This window comes from Nyctereutes procyonoides, unplaced genomic scaffold, assembly GCF_905146905.1.
Source record: "Nyctereutes procyonoides isolate TBG_1078 unplaced genomic scaffold, NYPRO_anot_genome, whole genome shotgun sequence".
NCBI lineage: Eukaryota > Metazoa > Chordata > Mammalia > Carnivora > Canidae > Nyctereutes > Nyctereutes procyonoides.
The window spans coordinates 16,380,647-16,400,337 of record NW_026575142.1 but is presented as its reverse complement, the minus strand read 5'-3'; the positions used below and the strand labels follow the sequence as shown (position 1 = coordinate 16,400,337).

Genomic DNA, 19,691 nt, shown 5'->3' with positions numbered 1-19,691 from the left:
CTGTCTTTTTGTATTGAAATATAATTGACATACAATGTTACATTAGTTTCAGAGTTACAACATAGTGATGGACAGTTTTGTGTATAATGAAGTGGTTATCCTGCCCTTTTCTCTTCCTGTAAATTGGCAATCCATAAGCTTGATTAGATTCAGTTTAATTTTTTTGGTAATACCATTTCTTCCATTGGGAAGCCCAATGTCTGACTTTGTGTATGTATGTGAAATTAGAAATCTATGGAATCATGTTTGACAAAACCTAACTATAGTATATTCTGTGGCTTATTTTTTAAAGTATGCTGTCTGCTGATAGATTGAAACCAAAACTCATAAGGAAGTCTAAACATTCAATCCTGATAAGATAAAGCAGCAGCTGTACTATTAGTTTACAGCCATATGTGCAACTCCTCACTGCAGTGTGATGTGTAACCTGGGCAAGCCACTCCTCTCTTGTGAGAGGGATCTGGAACTGAGCTGCTCTCTGGTGGTGTGAAACCTGCCCCTGCTGTTAACAGCAAGCAGAGATCATGTTTGGTCCATTAGTACTTATCAACAGAAAGAATATTCTCAACCACCATAAAGAGATATGGCTTCTGCCCTCTAGGAGTTTGCCTTCTCAAAAGAAAACAAAATAAGAAAAATGACAATTGTTCTTAACTTCCAAGGGACTGTGTTACCATAAGGTTGAAATCTCTTACTAAATTACTAAATCAATCTCTCTCTCTCTCTCTCCCTCTCTCTCTCCCTCTCTCCCTCTCTGCTTAAATAATGAGAAGTTTGGCTGTTTCCTAGATAATTGGCTAATCATGTGTGACAAAGATAGAAAAATATTCCTTAATGTTATATAATCCTTTTCACACAATGGGGATATCCTTCCCAGGTGATGTTGTCTTTGCCTTGCTAATAGCTATTAGCAAGGGTTTGGGTACAGTAGGAATAAAGGGGACAGCAGAATCTTGCTCTGAAAAAGTAGTGACTTTGATGAGAAATCCATTTGTGGTATCAATTTACATACTACTACATACAAAAAACAAAGTGTTTATCAAATCTTTACTTTAGAGCAACTGCACACATAGACGTGTCCAGGCTGATAGGACTTCTGATTGGTTTGTAAACTGCTCAAGCTTACCCTGCGCTGAAAAATGTATCATTTTCCTCTGCCACAACATACGAGTCTGTTTGTCTTTCAAAGAGAGTAGCCTGTGTAACCTGAGTTTTGTAGCCTCCTGAGGTTACTCCTTCATTTCAAGTCCAAATAAAGGATGGGGTTCCCATTTCAGGAATTGTAGGAAGCCCAGGTGCCTCCACAGAGACATATGAGGTTCTGCAGAGTCCTGAGGTCTCAGATTCATCCTTTTACTTCAGACTGCCCCTAGCTCTTCTTTGCTTAATCCTGACTATTTCCATGAGGTCAAGCTCTATCTATCTGGATCCAGGCACGGACTGCAGAAGTGCAATTTCCCCCAAGGTTAACATTCTGAACAGGAGCAGCTTTTTGGCTCTCAGAAGGGCTATTCCAGCTACCTCCCTTGAGCAGATTATCACCACTTTTATAGAGCGGTAGCATAAGCAGCTACTATTTGGTCTGAGTATTTAATCAAAATCATCAGGGAGTTGATAAGGTCAGATACTGATTTTAAAGTGAGAAGGACTGGCAACCCTGTTACTGTGCATCTGTTGTGTTACACCTTTATTTAACCTTATCTCTGGATCCCCAGATGGACATGATGGGCATGGCAGGGGAATCTGATCTTCCCTCTGTTCACCCATCTAACTGTAGATGAGTCCCTCTAGGTGAGTCGCTTTTGTTCTGGCGGGGACTAGAGTGACATCCATTAGGTCAGTGGGGGTATTTAGCTTCCATGTGATTGGGAGTATTTCCATCATAGAACTTTTAAATATTTGGTGCATTGGTGAGACAGTACCATTGTTAACCAGGTAAATCCCTTCATTCTATTCTGTGGAACAAATATCACAGGATCAGGCCTAGGGAGGACTGAATTGCCTGTAAACGCTTGTGACACCAATCTGGGTTTTATTTTCTTCATTTGTAAAATTGGAATGTACTGGTTTGCTAGGGCTGCCATAACAAAGTTCCCCAGACTGAGTGGCTCAAAAAACAGAAACCTATTTCCTCACAGTTCTGAAGGCTGAAGTCTGAGATCAGAGTATTTGCAAGGTTGATTCTTCTTGGCTTTTGCATCACCATCTTCCCTCTGTGTCTTCACATAATCTTCCCCTTGTGTATGTCTCTGTCCTAATCCATTATAAGGATACCAGTCACATTGAATTAGCACCCTGCATATAACCTCATTTTCCTTAAATACCTCTGTAAAGGCTCTGTCTCCAAATGTAGTCATATTTGTAGGTACTGGAGGTTAGGACTTCAACATATGAATTTGGAGGGAGGATAGAATTTAGTACATAACAGGGAGTAAGGGTGGGGTGGGGTGGGGGTGCTTAAACAGTGATTTTCTTTCTTTTTTTTTTAATTTTTATTTATTTGTGATAGTCACACAGAGAGAGAGGCAGAGACATAGGCAGAGGGAGAAGCAGGCTCCATGCACCGGGAGCCCGATGTGGGATTCGATCCTGGGTCTCCAGGATCGCGCCCTGGGCCGAAGGCAGGCGCCAAACCGCTGCGCCACCCAGGGATCCCAAACAGTGATTTTCTAATAATACTCTGAGAAGGACTCAAAGACTATCTCAGTTGCTCGGTTCTGAGAGGTTTCCCAGGACATAGGATTTTCAGTGCTGAAAGTAAGGCAGTCCTAGGCGAACCAGGATAGTTAGTCACTCTGCGTGTCTCCCATGGGGCAAAGGGTCCCCCAGCCTGCCTCAGCCAGACCTGCACTGCTTCTTTCAGCTTAAACATCAGCATTCTAAGTGAGATTAAATCTAACAAAAGGGTTTTGTGGCTCAAAATCATTAGAAAACCACTTGATTCAGTGGCCTCCAGGGTCCTCTCCTGATGCCACTTTCTGTGATTTCATTTGCACACACCAAATCCCAGCCATTTGTCTGAAACTATTAACTGATTGGAGTAAAACTAATTTGGTTCTCATTTAGTTCATGGCTAAAAGTGAGATAAAACAAAACAGGAAACTGTTAAGCTTTGCCTATTCTGAAGTAGAACTTGGTACTATGCTTTTATGATGGCAGATGCCCTTTCTGGGCTCTAATTATGCTCACTTTATTCTGTCTCCATCTCCTAATCCTAGTACCAACTCTAAAGGGGATTGCATCACCAGTGGCAGCAGTTCCATGATGCAGATAAAGAAAACAAGGTACAGAGAGACAAGTAGCCAGTTCACATATCATCATTGGTCAGGGAAGGGCCAGGATCATGCAGACTATTTGACTTGAGCACTACTGTCAGACCACTGAACCCAGATGTGAGCATCTCTGCTAGTGGGGGAACTAGCAAGTGTAGGGACTGCACTGGCAAGTATAAAGTAATTCCATCTAGCTGATGGACCCGATTCTTCTCTCCAGAAAGCACATCTCAGTATCCTCCCCCAAGCCCCCCCCCCCCAAGCCTGTCTGGCCCTGACCAGTACCCCTGGATGGTCTAACTTTTTACTGTTGTAGAAGCTAGGCCTGTAACAGTTCTTCAAAAGTGTTAAGAGGTTTAGGGGATCTCACAATAAAGAACACTGAAACACAGAGACAAAGTTTCTTTGCTCATTCTTTTTCTGGTCTTCTGATAATGTTAAGGAAAATTTTGTGTTTGTCTATAATTCCCTTCTATCATTTGATGATATATCTGCCCCCCCTTTTTTTAGAAAGAGAGAACACTATCTGGCTGTGCTCTACAAAACACTTTCCTGTTTTGTAGCAGTATCTGGTTGAACTTTTGAATAGCTCTTTATTGTTTCTAGCATAATCATCTTTTTGCAGATAATTTTGATGTTTGGCAAATGATACTGGTTTTCCATTTAGGGTAGAGAAAAAGTGCCTTAAAAGGTATTTATTAATATGAAAAAGCAAGTAAAAGATGAAGAAGCAAATAATTTAAGCATATTTTAATAAGTAATAGCATAGGTAATGTACAGATGGCAAAAATAGTAAAGATTGTGATGAGAAAGATTGATTTTGTAAAACACTGGCCAGGAGGAAAGGCTGGAGTTTGTTTGAATCTTGAAACCGGCAAATGAAAGGCAGGAGTTATGTGACCAGCCAGTCTTTTGGGGTCAGTTCCTCAGCTCTTGAGGTGCTGACTGTAGGTGACTGTAGGCTCCTTTGGAGCCTGCCAGGTGAACTCTGGAAAGACGGGTTCTTTCTAGCATCAGCCCTACAGTCATTGGGATTCTACTTTGTTTTGGTAATGGTTTTCAGTATCTTTGAAATGCCCCCATCACAAAGGGTAGGGATAGAAACCGAATTCTTGTGCCAGGTCAGAAGGCTGCACCTTGGGAAGATGCAATATAGAAAATAATTAGGATTACAAGTGCAAATTGAAATGCCCAGGATGGGACAGAAATGCTCACACTGGGTGGCTACCAAGCCACTGTGTGAGGATTGGATGCCATGACTCTTGCTGTTGGAGCCTAATTGGCTTCTCCCCTGTGGTTAGAAGCAGACTGGGTTTGGGACCCATCGTCAAGGAGCAACTGATCTTAAAGGGGCTTTTTCACGGAGTCAATCTTGGGTGACTTTATTTGCCTGTCAAGCTTGCTACCGATACTTAAAGTATGTGAACTTCCACAGGGCTGTGTTCTTAGTAAATAGGCAAAGTGAGTTTGCAGTCAACAAAGTGAGTTTGTTGACTACTTAGTATGATTTCCACACAAGGCTGTTCCTGTATGGATGGAGTTTGAGCTTGGCTAATCCTTGCAGGACCCAAGACCTGGTCAGCAAAGAGTGCTATACTTTGATGCCTGTTAGAGTCACAAATTCCTCCTACCTAGCAGCCTACACTTTGCACATGGAAGTTGGAGACTGGTGTACAGCGACCATCAGGGAGGCCTGCTCGTGGTTACCAGACCCTGAGCAGGAAGATCTTAGATCTTTAACTTTCAGACACTCCCCCGCCCCCCCCACCCCAGCAGCAACCTAGAGAACTGTCCGGTCATGACCAGACATCCTCTTTGGCCCTTTTGCTCCTTCTTATAGTACTTCTATAATCTCCTCTTTTAGAATCATGTTTTAAAAGGTATTTCAGAGTCATATTGCCCATTCCTCCACCTTCTACCCCTATTACTTAAGAAGGTTTCAAATACCTTTTTTAAAAAAATCTACTTAAAAGAGGAAAATGAAAAGTACCATAATGCTGCTAATTAAGAAATAATACTCGTGTTCAGAGAGGTGCCTGGATGGCTGAGTGAGTTAAGCTGACTTCGCCTTAGGTCATGATCTCAGGGTCCTGGAATCCAGCCCTAGGTCAGACTTCTCGCTTAGTGGGGAGTCTGTTTCTTCTTCTCCCTCTGCCTACTCCCCTGCCCCGCCCCTCATGCTTACTCACACGCACGCTCTCTCAAATAAATAAAAATAATTTTTTCTTTTAAATTTTATTTATTCATGAGAGACAGAGAGAGAGAGAGGTGCAGAGACACAGGCAGAGAGAGAAGCAGGCTCCCTGCAGGGAGCCTGACTCAGGACTGGATCCTGGGTCTCCAGGATCACGCCCTGGGCCAAAGGCGGCACTAAACCGCTGAGCCACCCGGGCTGCCCAAAAAGAATTTTTTTTAAAAGAATATTTTTGTTTTGAAAGCCCACTGCCCCTAACCCTGTGGTACATTGCACATAACGAACTTTTCTCTCCATCAGGAAACATCTGTATGGATTGTTTCATTACAACCACACAATGCTTGGACTTGAATCACTTCCAGATCCTACTGATACCTGGGAAATTATAGAGACCATAGGTAAAGGCACCTATGGCAAGGTCTATAAAGTAACTAACAAGAAAGATGGGAGCCTGGCTGCAGTAAAAATTTTGGATCCAGTCAGTGTAAGTATTTGTAGTAAATTGCAACCACAGTGTAATGTTTTGTGAACATTGAGTTTTCAACTTCTTTCCTCTAGGGATGATTTTCATGAAACCTGGCATGAAATCTCAAAATGACTCATGATTTGTCAGCTCATCTGAATGAAGGGACTCCATTTGGAGTTAAAAAAATTCCTTGAGGGATCCCTGGGTGGCGCAGCGGTTTGGCGCCTGCCTTTGGCCCAGGGCGCGATCCTGGAGACCCGGGATCGAATCCCATGTCAGGCTCCCGGTGCATGGAGCCTGCTTCTCCCTCTGACTATGTCTCTGCCTCTCTCTCTCTCTCTCTCTCTCTCTGTGTGTGTGTGTGACTATCATAAATAAATAAAAAAAAAAATTTAAAAAAAAATTCCTTGAATTTCTGTTTCTTGTCCATATTACTGTTGTTTTTGTTTTGACCTTTTGGGTTCTTCAAAAGTTATTTTCTTGGAAAGAGTAATGTATTTCATTCCCTTATATAGAGTCTTGTGTTTTTGTAAGTTACAAAGTGATCTAGACTTGTGGTATTCATTCATCTTAGTCTGGCATCTTTTTTCAGAGTGCTGAACACCTAGGCTAAGCTGGGTTGGGTCCCTTCAAGCTACTTCTCCTTAACTGCTTTGAAAATTCAGACATTTTAAAGTAAAAATAAATACTTATAATGGTATTATTAAAGAAGAAAGTAATAATTGATATAATAGTTTTAGTTGGGATATGAATGTCCATTGTTAAGTATTTTCAAGATACAGTAATGATGACATTAAAATTACAGAATAAATATGCTTTATTAAGTGATATCATACCTGTATTCTTCCTCACATGTTAGACTTAATCCAGCATGCATTTTTTACCTTGTGTAGGATATGGATGAAGAAATTGAAGCAGAATACAACATTTTGCAGTTTCTTCCTAATCATCCCAACGTTGTAAAGTTTTATGGGATGTTTTACAAAGCGGATCACTGTGTGGGAGGACAGCTGTGGCTGGTCCTGGAGGTAAGAGACTCCCATTGGGTAACCATCCATTTAAACAGAGCACCAGGGACAAGCAGATGCATTGTTGCCTAAATAGTGTAAGATACACACGTGAGGAGTTGGTCCCTCCTGTGCATCACAAGTACCTTACCAGATGTGACTTTCTCCTCTGTGATTTTTATAGGTAGGCTGTGTACAGAAAATGTTCATGTTTCTCTACTGCAAAAGTTTAATAATCTTTTCTCCTCATACAGAGTGTATATAGGAATGCAGTTGGAAAAGGATATTTTTTCCTTAAGCTGGGAACATTTCATAGAAAACATGTTCCAATTGATGGCAATTCATTTTCAAAAATTGCTAACCCAGGGTTTATTTGGCATGGCAAGTTTGGATTAGCCCATTCATGTCCATTAATCTTCATTTTAGATTGGGTTCCCTTAAAACAGACTCTTGAGCATCACCTGTGGCAGATTTATTGGAGAGTTCTTGGAGGAGCTAGACCTAGAAGGAAGTGAGGAAGGCAGGACTAGGCAGGGGAGACATGGAATAGCAGTGTGATCACAACAGAGGCCTCTGCCCATTCTCCAGAGATGGAGAGTGTCCTGGATTGTATCTCTGCATCAGCCGGTCAAAGCTATGTGCCGCCTTGGGAAGGGGTGTGACTTAAGGGGAAGCAGTTCTCTGTAGCTGGCGGAAATTCCTAGTGAGTGGTAACCAGGAGCTGGGAGCAGGGAACAGCCAGTATTCCAGGCAACGTCTGCTCTAAAGAGAGAATCTGAGAGGAGCACCACTGTATTCACTGTAATCCTGCCTTTTTCCTTTTTTATTAATGGTAATGAATGTGTGTATCTGGCTGCAAAAGAGTCAGTTCCCTACAACTCTATTCCCATGAGACTTAAAGTGGCAAAGATGTAATAATGACAATATATGAAATTAGTATATTAGGATAGGTCTCTTGCCTCAAGCTCACTAGGCCCACCCTCATTTGTTGTGAATTCTCCTCTGAACAGAGATGCTTCTATGCCTGACTTCACATATGCAGCACAGGAGCATGTGTACACATGAGAAAGCTCAAGAGAGAAGCACTAAACAAGAGGTCAGGCCTCAATACATCATCTAGCCTCTAGTCCAGATCTTTTGCCTGGCTCTGAAGGGGCCTGGGCATGGAACAATATATACTGGCTGCCATAGCAACTGTGTGTAGGGAATTCATTTATTATATTCAAATGGGATAATCTGCAGGGAAACCAGTCGGAACATTTCTGTCATATCAATTGCCTTCCTCAGAATATAAATATGTAATGGGTTTTGGTTTGCAGAGATCATCTTTGTCTCTTTGGTTGGCTGGTTGTCATATAACATATTGTTATAGTATCTTCTTTTGGATTTTATTATTCCCTACCCTCTCCCTGAGAATGTATCTTTTATCCTGCTGATGAGCTCTAGAATGACATTAATTTTTAAAATGCTGCTTTTCTTGGGACGTGGAAAGTATGGTTTCTAGGGTCTCTGATTATATTCTTCTTCAGCTCTTTAAGATGTTTTAAACCTCATTACAATTTAATAATGGAAGTACAGTGATAAGAAATCTTAGTTTCAGTTGGTTTTTACCCCCTGACTGATAGAGGCTCTGTATTCAAATTTGTATTTGGCCACATTTGTATTCAAATGTGGAGAACTGGAACTTCCAGGAATTTTCTGAGGCCTTAAAAGGAGCCTCTCCCCTTGATGTGACCAGGTAGGCAGATGGCTGCTCATATCTGTGGTCACCTGGAGAATAAATGGCTTTTCCTGATGAGGAGTGCTTGAACATCAGCCTCTCAGGCATGGGCAAGTCAGCCAGAAAGGGCTGGCATGGCCTTGAAAGATGAGAAGGAGCCCGGAACTATGAACTAAGCCTCCTGCAAATGCTCCCCTGCAGACTATCCTTTGCTTTTTTTAGGATGACCATAGGCAGATAATGAGGCTGCCCTGAGATACTGAATTATTCATATCTCAGCAATACAATATGCTGACATTTATACCTTTTTCAAGTTGTTTTGGCCCATACCAAAGTTGGTAGTGCAGGGAACCAGATGTCCAGTGCAATCTTTTCTTGTCCTGGAGTGGAATGTCTTTGCCACACTGCTGGGTGGTGAGGTATGTCCAGAGCCTACAATATGCTTATAGAAAAGGGACTCCGGGGCTCTTAGAACTGCCTGGAACTTCGGCCTTTCTTCAGGTCAGCCCCCAGGTATTCATTTGAGGAACAAAGGAGTTCCAGGGAAGGAGTTACGTGGCAGAACTGGGTGGAGAACCACACTTCAGAACCTTTCTTCCATCATGTGTTGCTACTGCTATGCATCATGTGTTGCTACTGCCTATGCATCTGCTGGGTCCTTGGGACACAGACTCGGCTTCTCTGGCTGGGATCAAAGCAGTTTCTGGACACACGCACACACACAAACACACACACACAGAGCAGGAAGACCATGATGGTCTACATAGCACCTTGACCATTTTGCTTTATTTGCTGTTTTTTTAAGGCATGCTTTAGGAGACATACACAATAAAATTATGGTCTGTTTAATATTGTTCTTCTTGCTGTGTATATGGAGATTAAATTTATGTTACTTTTGTTCTTTCCTTCCTGAATAAGTTAAAGGACCAGTGCGAAGCTATTCTAGAGGATAGAAAAATGTTATTAATAACCCCCTTAAATCACCACAACTCTGAAAAGAAAAGCAAATAAAAGTGTCATTTCTGAAATTCATTACTAATTATTAGCAGAAAGTAAACCAAAGCTTTCTTTCATGACAGATACCTACTATATTGAAAGGTGTGGAGAGAAAACACACATCATAATGTTTTGGAAAATTTGTGAATAAGTTTAAAAAAATAATAGATTTTAAAACTCTGTAAGTCCTGTTATTTCTCACCTAAATTAAATATAGTAATTTAGACCTTTAAGAAAAATATAATACTCAGAAAAAATACCTAGTGTATGTTAAGGCATAAACTACATTTTCTCTTTTTTCCTTTTAGCATAAAATGTTCAGCAGATAGGAACTATTAATTTAAGCACAAATCACATGTTCATCTTAAATGGTTTGGAGTTGAGAGCACATAAATGAGGCCGTAAAGTAAAATATTTTTAAAACTGGATAAAATGAATAGCTTTTTTAGAAAAATCTGTTTTGTTTTTTGTTTTTTGTTTTTTTTTTAAACCAGAGACCTGTGTATAAGTTCAGTAACTAAGCCAGGTTGAAGTGGGGGAAGACACCTTTGTCCAGTTTTTGCTTTATTTAAGGGCCTATGTTTAAGTCCAACATAGGCCTGAATATCATTGTAAGTGTTATACTTTAAGCCATTTTCATCCACTGATACTGTGGCATGAATCAAGTTTATCACCTTAACCAAGCAGGGTTGTAGCAGGGCTCTGATGGATTGGGATACAGGACAAGTACGTTTTGGATGGCCAGAGATGGTTAGCAAGCACTGCTTCAGATGCTAGCTTCTGGCAGGGTTCTAGAATGAGAGTCACTGGATTGCTGGGGATCAGGAGGAGGGTATAGAACCTTTGGGAGTGGAGAAGAGGGGAGACCTTTGAAATGCAGCAGAGTTGCCTCCTATGCACATGTACTGTATGTGCTCAGCAAAAGCAAGAGAGAATTATAAGCTGAGGACTGGGAGTGACTCTGCCGACCCACCACCCTCCTCAATAATCATGTGCCCTGGAGAGAGATGATATGGGGGGTGAGTCTCAGGGTCCACCTACCTCTTGGGGTGGTAGTGACATAGCTTTCATTGTAGGTGTAAGCCATTGACTTCACCTGGTGTTGGCAAAATGAACACCATCTGCCCCAACGGTGTGGTGGAGAAATATGTTGTTCTGGCCTTACTGAGAGGTGGACAGTGTCCAACATAGTACTTTCTACTGTTATACAGGGCTCTTGTCTCACAAGTTGAAGAATAAATCTTGCAGACACAAAAGGGTGAAGCAAAGTGAGAGTTTACTAAGTGAAAGTGAAAGCAGAACAGAAAGAAAAAGCTCTCTAGAGTGAGAGGGGTTCTGAATGGGTTGCCATAAAATATATATATATATATATAAAATATATATATATATTTTATATATATATATATCATTTATATATATATAAATGAATGGGTTGCCACTGTAGGCTTTCAGTGGCAGTCTTTTATGGAGAACTGACTGGGAAGCTGTGGCCTTGAGATTCTTGTACTATCTGGGTTTGAGCAAGGATTATTGATAACATCCTTATTGGCTTACTTCATCTTTGAGATTTTGTCATTTTCTGTGATTATAATACAACTGTCAAAAAAAAAAAAAGTACTCTCTAACATTCAGGGCCAGTCGTTTGTTCCCATTATCCCTGGGATTTGGGATCCCCAAATCCCCAGCATTTCTCCACTTCTGAGATTGCTGTGAACTTGGTCAGGTAGCTCCCTGTGTGAGCCAAGTCAGGGGGGTCAGGAGCCTCCTATCTCTCTCTGTCTAGACCTTAACCCTTTCTTTACTCACTAAGGCATCTTACTGAGTAATTTTGATGATTCTTGACCTTGCTTTATGTCCTCTATAACCTAAAACCCTTGAAAGATTAAAATCCACTGAACAAAAGGGCACTGAAAAGAAATTCCTGTTAATTCTGCAGTCTGACTAGGTCAAATCAGCATGCCAGTACAGAATCTACTTGAAAGTTGAAGCTTTGACTAGAATAAAGGTCTGGTGATTATAATGCATGGGCTATTCTTTAATAACATGGAGGAAAGTTGATGGCTTATTGAGCAAGGAACATTTTATTGCTTGAAATTATGGCCATCTTAGCAAATGCACATACTGTGATTGAATCAATATTCAACGGTGTTTGTGAAAATAGATGTGGTACATAAATGATTTTTCTATTTTTCTTGGTTTGGAGCAAAATGCTCATTAAATTCTAGATGCATCCAGCTGCCACATTTCCTCAATGTGAAAGCCGTAGGAAAGAAAGCAGGGATGGAGACACACCTCTGTTTTTGAATCTGCTGGCTGGCAGAGTAGGTGGGAATGAAGGGCTGCATTTGCCAACCTTCGGGTGGGGCAGGGGAGTTCGTTGCCTTCTTACAACTCTAAGGGGATTATTTATTTGATGCATTTAATTGTAATGTCTTGTCATGCTTTTGAAATGTTCATTTCATTTCACTGAACATTTACACAGGTAGGACAGTTGTCATTGTGTACTTGCTTTCCTTTTTTTTTTTTTTTTTTGTACCAGGTACCCAAAGTCCTTCTTCTGTAACCCGCAGGGCTGCCCTTTAAAACTTTACTGGAGGGCTTTTCAATTTCACAGGACAGCTTCCTCTAAAGGTGCTGTGAGCCATTTAATTATATGTTTTTCGTGAATCACAGGAAGTCACACAGTTCTTAAACTCTGACATTTAGTGAACAAAAGGTACCTACCAAGTAAGATCCTTTTGTTGTTTTTAAATCCACAGCTTTGTTTTGATCCTGCTACTGAAATGGCTGCTCTTAATCTCCCTTTATAGGTTCTAGGAGCTATGAAGAGAGTTTCTAAGTTGGCTACCTACATAAGATATCGTTGAGTAGGCTTGTGTTGCAAAAGTGGCCACAATTAAAGTAGGGCAGGAAAGACTAAAATGAGGTCTTGGGGGAAAATTCCAGGGTTGTGTTAGCTTGGATCATCACCCAGCATTTAATTTAAATTTTCTCTTGTAGAGTTTTATAGAGTACATGCAATTCAACAAAGCGTATGCCTCCAGGAGACAGGGGCCAGGCTGAGCGGAGGTCCTGATGAAAGTGTTATAGTGCCTCGCATTTCTATTACTGCTTTTGATGTGGTTTGAAGTGGTGAGGTTCAAAGCCAATGGCCGAGAAAGAATTCTTGAGGTGTCTTTGGTGCAAAAAGGCCATTTTATTAAAGCATGGGAACAGGACCTGTGGACAGAAAGAGCTGCACTGGGCGTGTGAGGTGTGACAATTATATACGATTTTCTATCCTTGGAGGGGAGGGTGATGTTACAGGTCTCCAGGAAATTGAGTCTGTAGTTTTCTGGAGATTGCTTTTTTCTTGTAAATCATCAAGACAGTTGCAAACTGATGGAAACTCCTGTCCTGCATGATTGTGATCTCTATCAGTTAACCATTTGTTTTTCCCTTTCCTTTGTTGTAGGGCAGCCAGAAGTGCATGAGGAATGTTACATATAAACCACTGAGGAGGGGTGCAGGGTGTTAGCTTGTGCCTTGCCCTCAGCCTGCCCTCTGCTCTCTCATCACTTAGGCTTTAGAGGATCAAAGAACTTTATTGATATTTCCCTTAGTATCATAAGATCCCTGGGCTCTCTGTCTTCTTCACTGTCTGCATCCAGTTGGCCAGAAATTATAGCAGATTCTATCTCATAAAAGCCTCCTGTATCTGTCTCTGAATCTTCATCCTCATGACTCTTGACTTTTTGACCCTTCCTTTCATGACTTCCTTTCATGCTTCTATACCTCCTAGCAGGTGTCCATTTTCTGTTGTCTTCCTGTTCTGTGTACTCTCCAGTCTGCTGTACAGGTCTTTCTAGACTACAAATCTGAATAGAGACCTCTTGCCTTAAACCTGCCAATTGCTTACCATTCCTGTCCTGTGGTATTATAATACATGTGTGTATCATAATAAAATCTGTACTCTTTAGCAGGGCACACTTGTCATTTCCTGTTGCCCATCTTCCTTCTCCATCTCCCTGAGCTCTTTGTTCCAACAGTAGCTGATTATTTAGAATTCCCCTTCTTGTCCATCTACCATAAACTCATTTGTCCTTTAAATTCATTATAAATGTTACATGCTGTAAGAAGATTTTATAGACTGTGTCCTCCTCACCCTGTCTCAGCAGAGGCCACCATTCCCTCTTTAGTGTCACCACACTCCCTTAGGCACACCCCTCCTTCCTTATGTTATACCCTAATTACTCCTGTCCGTTACTGGTAGTGAGCTTTTGGAGATCGGGGACTGTGTTGAATTCATGAATGACTAATAAGTCATAAACTGGACAGTCACAAACTTAAGAACAAAGAGGTAACTTTGTTCAATAACTGAACTTTGTTCTTGAGCCCCCAGCCTACCTAGAAGAGACAACTGATCTTAATTCATTCTGTTAAACTTAGTTCAACTGAGTGACTTCTTTGAAAAGGGGCAAAATCTACTATTTATATCCCATTCTCACAGTCTAAGTCAAAGCTCAACCTTTTGGGTAAAGGATCAGTTTGTTTATTTTTATTTTTATTTTCTTGTATATTCTTTTATTAGAGTTCGATTTGCCAACATATACCACCGAGTGCTCATCCTGTCAAGTGCCCCCCCTTAGTGCCCGTCACCCAGTCACCCCATCCCCTCACCCACCTCCCCTTCTACTACCCCTTGTCATTTCCCAGAGTTAGGAGTCTCTCATGTTTTGTCACCCTTTCTTTTTTTTTTTTTTTTTTAAATTTTTTTTTTTTTTTTTTATTTTATGATAGTCACAGACAGAGAGAGGCAGAGACACAGGCAGAGGGAGAAGCAGGCTCCATGCACCGGGAGCCCGATATGGGATTCGATCCCGGGTCTCCAGGATCGCGCCCTGGGCCAAAGGCAGGCGCCAAACCGCTGCGCCACCCAGGGATCCCTTGTCACCCTTTCTGATTTTTCCCACTCATTTTCTCTCCTTTCCCCTATGATCCCTTTCACTATTTTTTATATTCCCCATATGCGTGAAACTATATGATGATTGTCCTTCTCCAGCTGACTGACTTCACTCAGCATAATACCCTCCAGTTCCATACACATCAAAGCAAATGGTGGGTATTCATTGTTTCTATAATATTCCATTTTGTGGTGTGTGTGTGTGTGTATATATATATATATATATATATATATATATATATATACCACATCTTTATCGATTCATCTTTCGATGGACACCGAGACTCCTTCCACAGTTTGGCTATTGTGGACATTGCTGCTATAAACATTGGGGTGCAGGTGTCTTGGCTTAAGGGTCAGTTTCTTTAGAGCCTCTTCTTTACTCTCCATTTTTCCTTCTCCCTCCCTGGGTGGCATCTGGATGTAGGTACAACAGATGCTCATGTAAAGCTATAGCAGTGAGGACGGGGGCCTTTTGAATTGTGCGGTGACCCCTAAGTCCCTGTACTATCTGACTTTGGTTTCTCCCCATGTCCTTGGTTTCTGATATTCCTTCTTATCCTGAGGTCCTCACTCTCTTTGTCCTTTTTATTTATACTCTAGTCTTGTTCCTGTCCCCAGATGGAGCATAAAGTTCTGAATCTTCTATAAGTCCTGAGTAAGCTGTAGGGAACTGTTAAAATCCCAGCCTTGGTCAGCCTCACTCTCTGTCTTACTGCCATTTCCATTCAACATGGACACCCTTTGTTGGCAAGAGGTTCCTGTGAAGAGGTCTCCCCTTAGATTTACAAATGAAAAGAGGGCACATTTCTTTTCTTTCTTTCACAGAGAGCAAGAGAAGGCAGAGACTCAGGCAGAGGGAGAAGCAGGCTCCATGCAGGGAACCTGTCATGGGACTCAGATCCCCATCCCCATCCGGGTCTCCAGGATCAGGCCCTGGGCTGAAGGTGGCGCTAAACTGCTGAGCCACCCGGGCTGCCCTGAAGTTTCTATGATAATTATGCCCTTGTTTAGAACCCCTCAAGAGGTAGTATTGTCATGTCCATCTTGTTCTCTCAAGCTTTCCAAGCTCTAGGTCACCAGCTCCAGAAGGGCTTTTCTTTTTCTTGAGAACTTCCCTTCTGTCATGTCATGATCATCATTTGACTCTCATCAGTTCTCTAGTATTTGTTCCTTGAAATATAGATTCTAGTTTAAGGAGTTCTGGAAAGTTATTTTTGTCTGTTGAAAGCTTAGCTTTTAATACAGATCATGGCACTAAAAATATATTCGTTGCCGAAGGGGATATTAGATTGAATATTGAATGTTATTTGCATTTCTGGGGTCATGTAAAACATTGTCATAATCAAAAGAATGTGGAATCCTTTGAAGACATTACCCTGGTACTCAGTGTTAGTACCATCAGAGTGATCAGTGTTGAATTACAAGTTATATCTGACGTTGGTAATTCCAAGGCTAGATTCCAAGGACACTTTAACTGCAAATTGGTGGGACCATTGTAGCTTTCAATACATTTTGCTGCTTTTAAGGTGCCTCCTAAATCATTCCTAATAGTAATTTTGTTGTAGTTTTAAAGATTGCTAATTCTGTATTAGATTTTTAATCATATACTATTACTTTTAAGCAATTTAAATGGTAAAAAAAATTGGCAGATTCAGTTCTAGGTTATTTTGATTGTTAATGTGTATGCAAGGTATCTGCCATGTATGTAGCAGGGAATGATACACATGTCAAATAAAAACATCTCACCTTTGTTAAAACATTATAGGTATTTATAATTAGACGAGATCGGGCACGTTCAGGGTGGTATGGCCGTAGACGGTATTCATAATTATAGTGAAATAGATCCTAATGTATTATTTGATAAAGAGTTGTCTTCCTTTAAGAAAGGTGCTAATCGGGCAGCCCAGGTGGCTCAGCGGTTTAGCACTGCCTTCAGCCCAGGGCCTGATCCCGGAGACCCGGGATCGAGTCCCACATCGGGCTCCCTGCATGGAGCCTGCTTCTCCCTCTTCCTCTATCTCTGCCTCTGTGTGTGTGTGTCTCTCATGAATAAGTAAAATCTTAAAAAAAAAAAGAAAGGTGCTAATCTGTGTTTATTCATAATTCCTTGTTTATGAAAAGCCAGTTGACTCAAGCAGACACAAACCAGGGGGACCCCCCTTACTGTTCACTAGTTAACTCTCCCAAATCGCAGACAAAGTACCAGAAGGAAACCTAGGTCTAAAGTGGGGTCTTAACCTTATAAAAGAAAGGATGGCTCTGAGAATCTGAAGAAGGCTCTGAATTTTCTCAGAAAAAATGCAAGATGTGTATACAACATGCTACCTACAATTTCAAGGTATTTACATGTCCTGCTCAAAACAAATAGAACCTTTGATTTAAGATGGCAGGTAGCAAGCCCATACCTGCATATTGACTTCTACAGTTAGCAAAAATTATCCTTGAAAACTCTTAAGTTTCCATGAAAGTATAGTATGCTTGGCTCATCTACTACTCTCAAATCTCAGTAATGTATAATACTTAAAGAGTAAATATGCAAGATATACTTTTACAGTGTTTTTCATTACAGAAGAAAAAGAAGGACATAAAGTTGCTGAATGCCTAAGGTTGAGTATGAGAAGGTTATATGCACAAATGAGGCAACCCTACCCCATAAATTTGACATATAATGGCAATTCTAGAAAGAACTGCTGTTGGGCTTCTGATGCCTGTAGTGCTAGCCCTGGAGACAGGAGGGTTTGAAATGAAATTCATTCCTTCCCAAAATGTCAACAGCATTCATCTTTGCCTCTTCTGGTCTTCTCTTATCCTTAAAATATGTGCATGTTTTTTTAATAGACAATATTCATGTAAATAAAAAATATCCAGTAAGCCACCATGATTATTCATATGCTCTCTCTTTCAAATGTCTAAATAATTTGTGCTTTTATATTTTACTTGACATGTACTTTCACTTATAAATCATTACCCTGAATAATATACATACATACACTACGTTTAACTATATAATGTAAATTTGAAGTTTATTACAACCTGGAGTTTTGTGATCTGTAAATTTACTACATCAGGTCAATAAGCAGTTTTTCTTCTTAACATCTTTTTCTTTTTCTTTTGTATGTGTTCTCCTGCTGTATCTCTCTCCTTGGCACCTCCTCTTGCAGTTGTGTAATGGGGGCTCAGTCACGGAGCTTGTCAAAGGTCGACTCAGGTGTGGCCAGCGGTTGGATGAAGCAATGATCTCCTACATCTTATATGGGGCCCTCTTGGTAAGAACCATCAAACTGGGGATGACATTAGAGGGGGCAATTTGTAATAACTGATCACCATTATATATTAACAAGTGGAAATGGCCCGGTAATATGCAAGGTGTATAACAGCAGGGAGGTGTAGCCAAATGTGGATGTTGATTGGATTTTTAAAGGTAGGGTAATTGTTTTAAAATAACCATTCAAATTTCCCCTTTCTCTTTCCTGTTGTTTGGTGGTGGTGGAATACTATGCAGGGTCTTCAGCATTTGCACAATAACCGAATCATCCACCGTGATGTCAAGGGGAATAACATTCTTCTGACAACAGAAGGAGGAGTTAAGCTCGTTGACTTTGGTAATGACTGCTTGTCGTTTGTTTTCATGATGTGTGCACTTTAGCCCAAGGCAACAATTTATTGCAGTCTCAGAAGACTGGGGCCTCTCTGCTATCCCATAGGCTGAGGGACTTTTCCAGTCAAACACAGACTGGAGAGTGGGGGGTTTACCAGATGGATCACCCTAGGAGATGCTGTTTGTTAATCTATTTTCAGCTTTAGAAGCAGTTTTATTAAAGATAGAAAATAAAAGTGTTTCAAAAGAAGAATTTGATGGAAAAACTTAGGTTTTCTGGGAAGAATTTTACGTCTCAGGGCTGTTGTCTGTAATTTACATTTCGTCATTTCTTCTTTTGCATATGAAAAGAGAAAACAGTTTGGTCTTTCAAATGACTCTTTCTAGCCTCAGGCATTCTTACTCCCAGTGAGCAGAAGGTAAAATAGTCCTTTGGGTCTGGCAGCTAACATCCCTTTAAATTGTGATTATTGCAGCTACATGTGAGGCTGGTTCAACTGGAAACATTAACAGGAAATGGAAGTGTGAGAGGAAGTGCAGAGCAATATTACCTAAGGCCAGAGACCTATTAAATATCTCCTTGGAACATTCATATATTGATATTCACAAACCAACAAACCATTTGGTTTTCCTTTATAAATTATTGAATGATCTAATCTTTTTTCTTTAAAGATTTATGAGAGAGGCAGAGGCACAGGAGGAGGGAGAAGCAGGCTCCATGCCAGGAGCCTGACGTGGGACTCGATCCCGGGACTCCAGGATCGCGCCCTGGGCCAAAGGCAGGCGCTAAACCGCTGAGCCACCCAGGGATCCCCTGATCTAATCTTCTAAATGTGTTCAACAACAGTTAGTACTTCAGTATGATTGTTACAAATAATGAGAAAACATTTACAGAAGCACTTTTTAAAATGTTCTTTATAAATGTCAAATAATAGAAAAGATTGATGATTTTGAATATCCATTGTTTTGTTCTTAAGAAAGCAGTTTTAAAATGTATCAGTGAATGATTTGTTCAGAAGAAATAACTCAGAAATAAATGAAGTTACTTTAGGTGTATTGGTTTATTTTCTAATAGGGTAAGAAAAGAAAATTAGCAGAGGGATACTTTGTTCAAGTCTTATGCTCCTCCTTCTATATAAGGAATGGTGTAACCTAAGAATTTGCTGTGGATAACATCAGAGATATATTTTACACTTGATCCGAAGGGTAGTCAATGTATAGTGAGAGAGAGAGCCTAGAAGGATGAGGATGGGGATTCATGCTGATTTAATCTACTCCCCAGTTTTGTGGTTTGAAGTGAGTCTCCTAATCTTGCTAGTAGAACATCCTAAACTTCCAGTTGCTTCAAAAGAAATTTCTAGAAATTAAAAACTGAAAAGTAAAGTTTTTTTTTAAACCAAAACTATAGGGCAGCCCTGGTAGCTCAGCATTTTAGTGCTGCTTTCAGTCCCCAGGGCGTGATCCTGGAGACCCGGGATGGAGTTCCACGTTGG

The 19,691-nt window shown here is 40.8% G+C and overlaps 1 protein-coding gene across 1 annotated transcript in view; it reads left to right on the top strand.

The window, feature by feature from the left end:
• Positions 1-5,312: 5,312 nt before the first annotated feature.
• MYO3B (myosin IIIB) overlaps positions 5,313-19,691 on the top strand; it is a 384,379-nt gene continuing 370,000 nt past the window's right edge. Inside the window, exons 1-5 of the mRNA XM_055307747.1 lie at positions 5,313-5,320; positions 5,767-5,950; positions 6,826-6,960; positions 17,762-17,866; positions 18,103-18,202. Of these exons, the coding sequence (XP_055163722.1) occupies positions 5,313-5,320; positions 5,767-5,950; positions 6,826-6,960; positions 17,762-17,866; positions 18,103-18,202 (532 nt within the window). The remainder of the gene's footprint in view (positions 5,321-5,766; positions 5,951-6,825; positions 6,961-17,761; positions 17,867-18,102; positions 18,203-19,691) is intronic.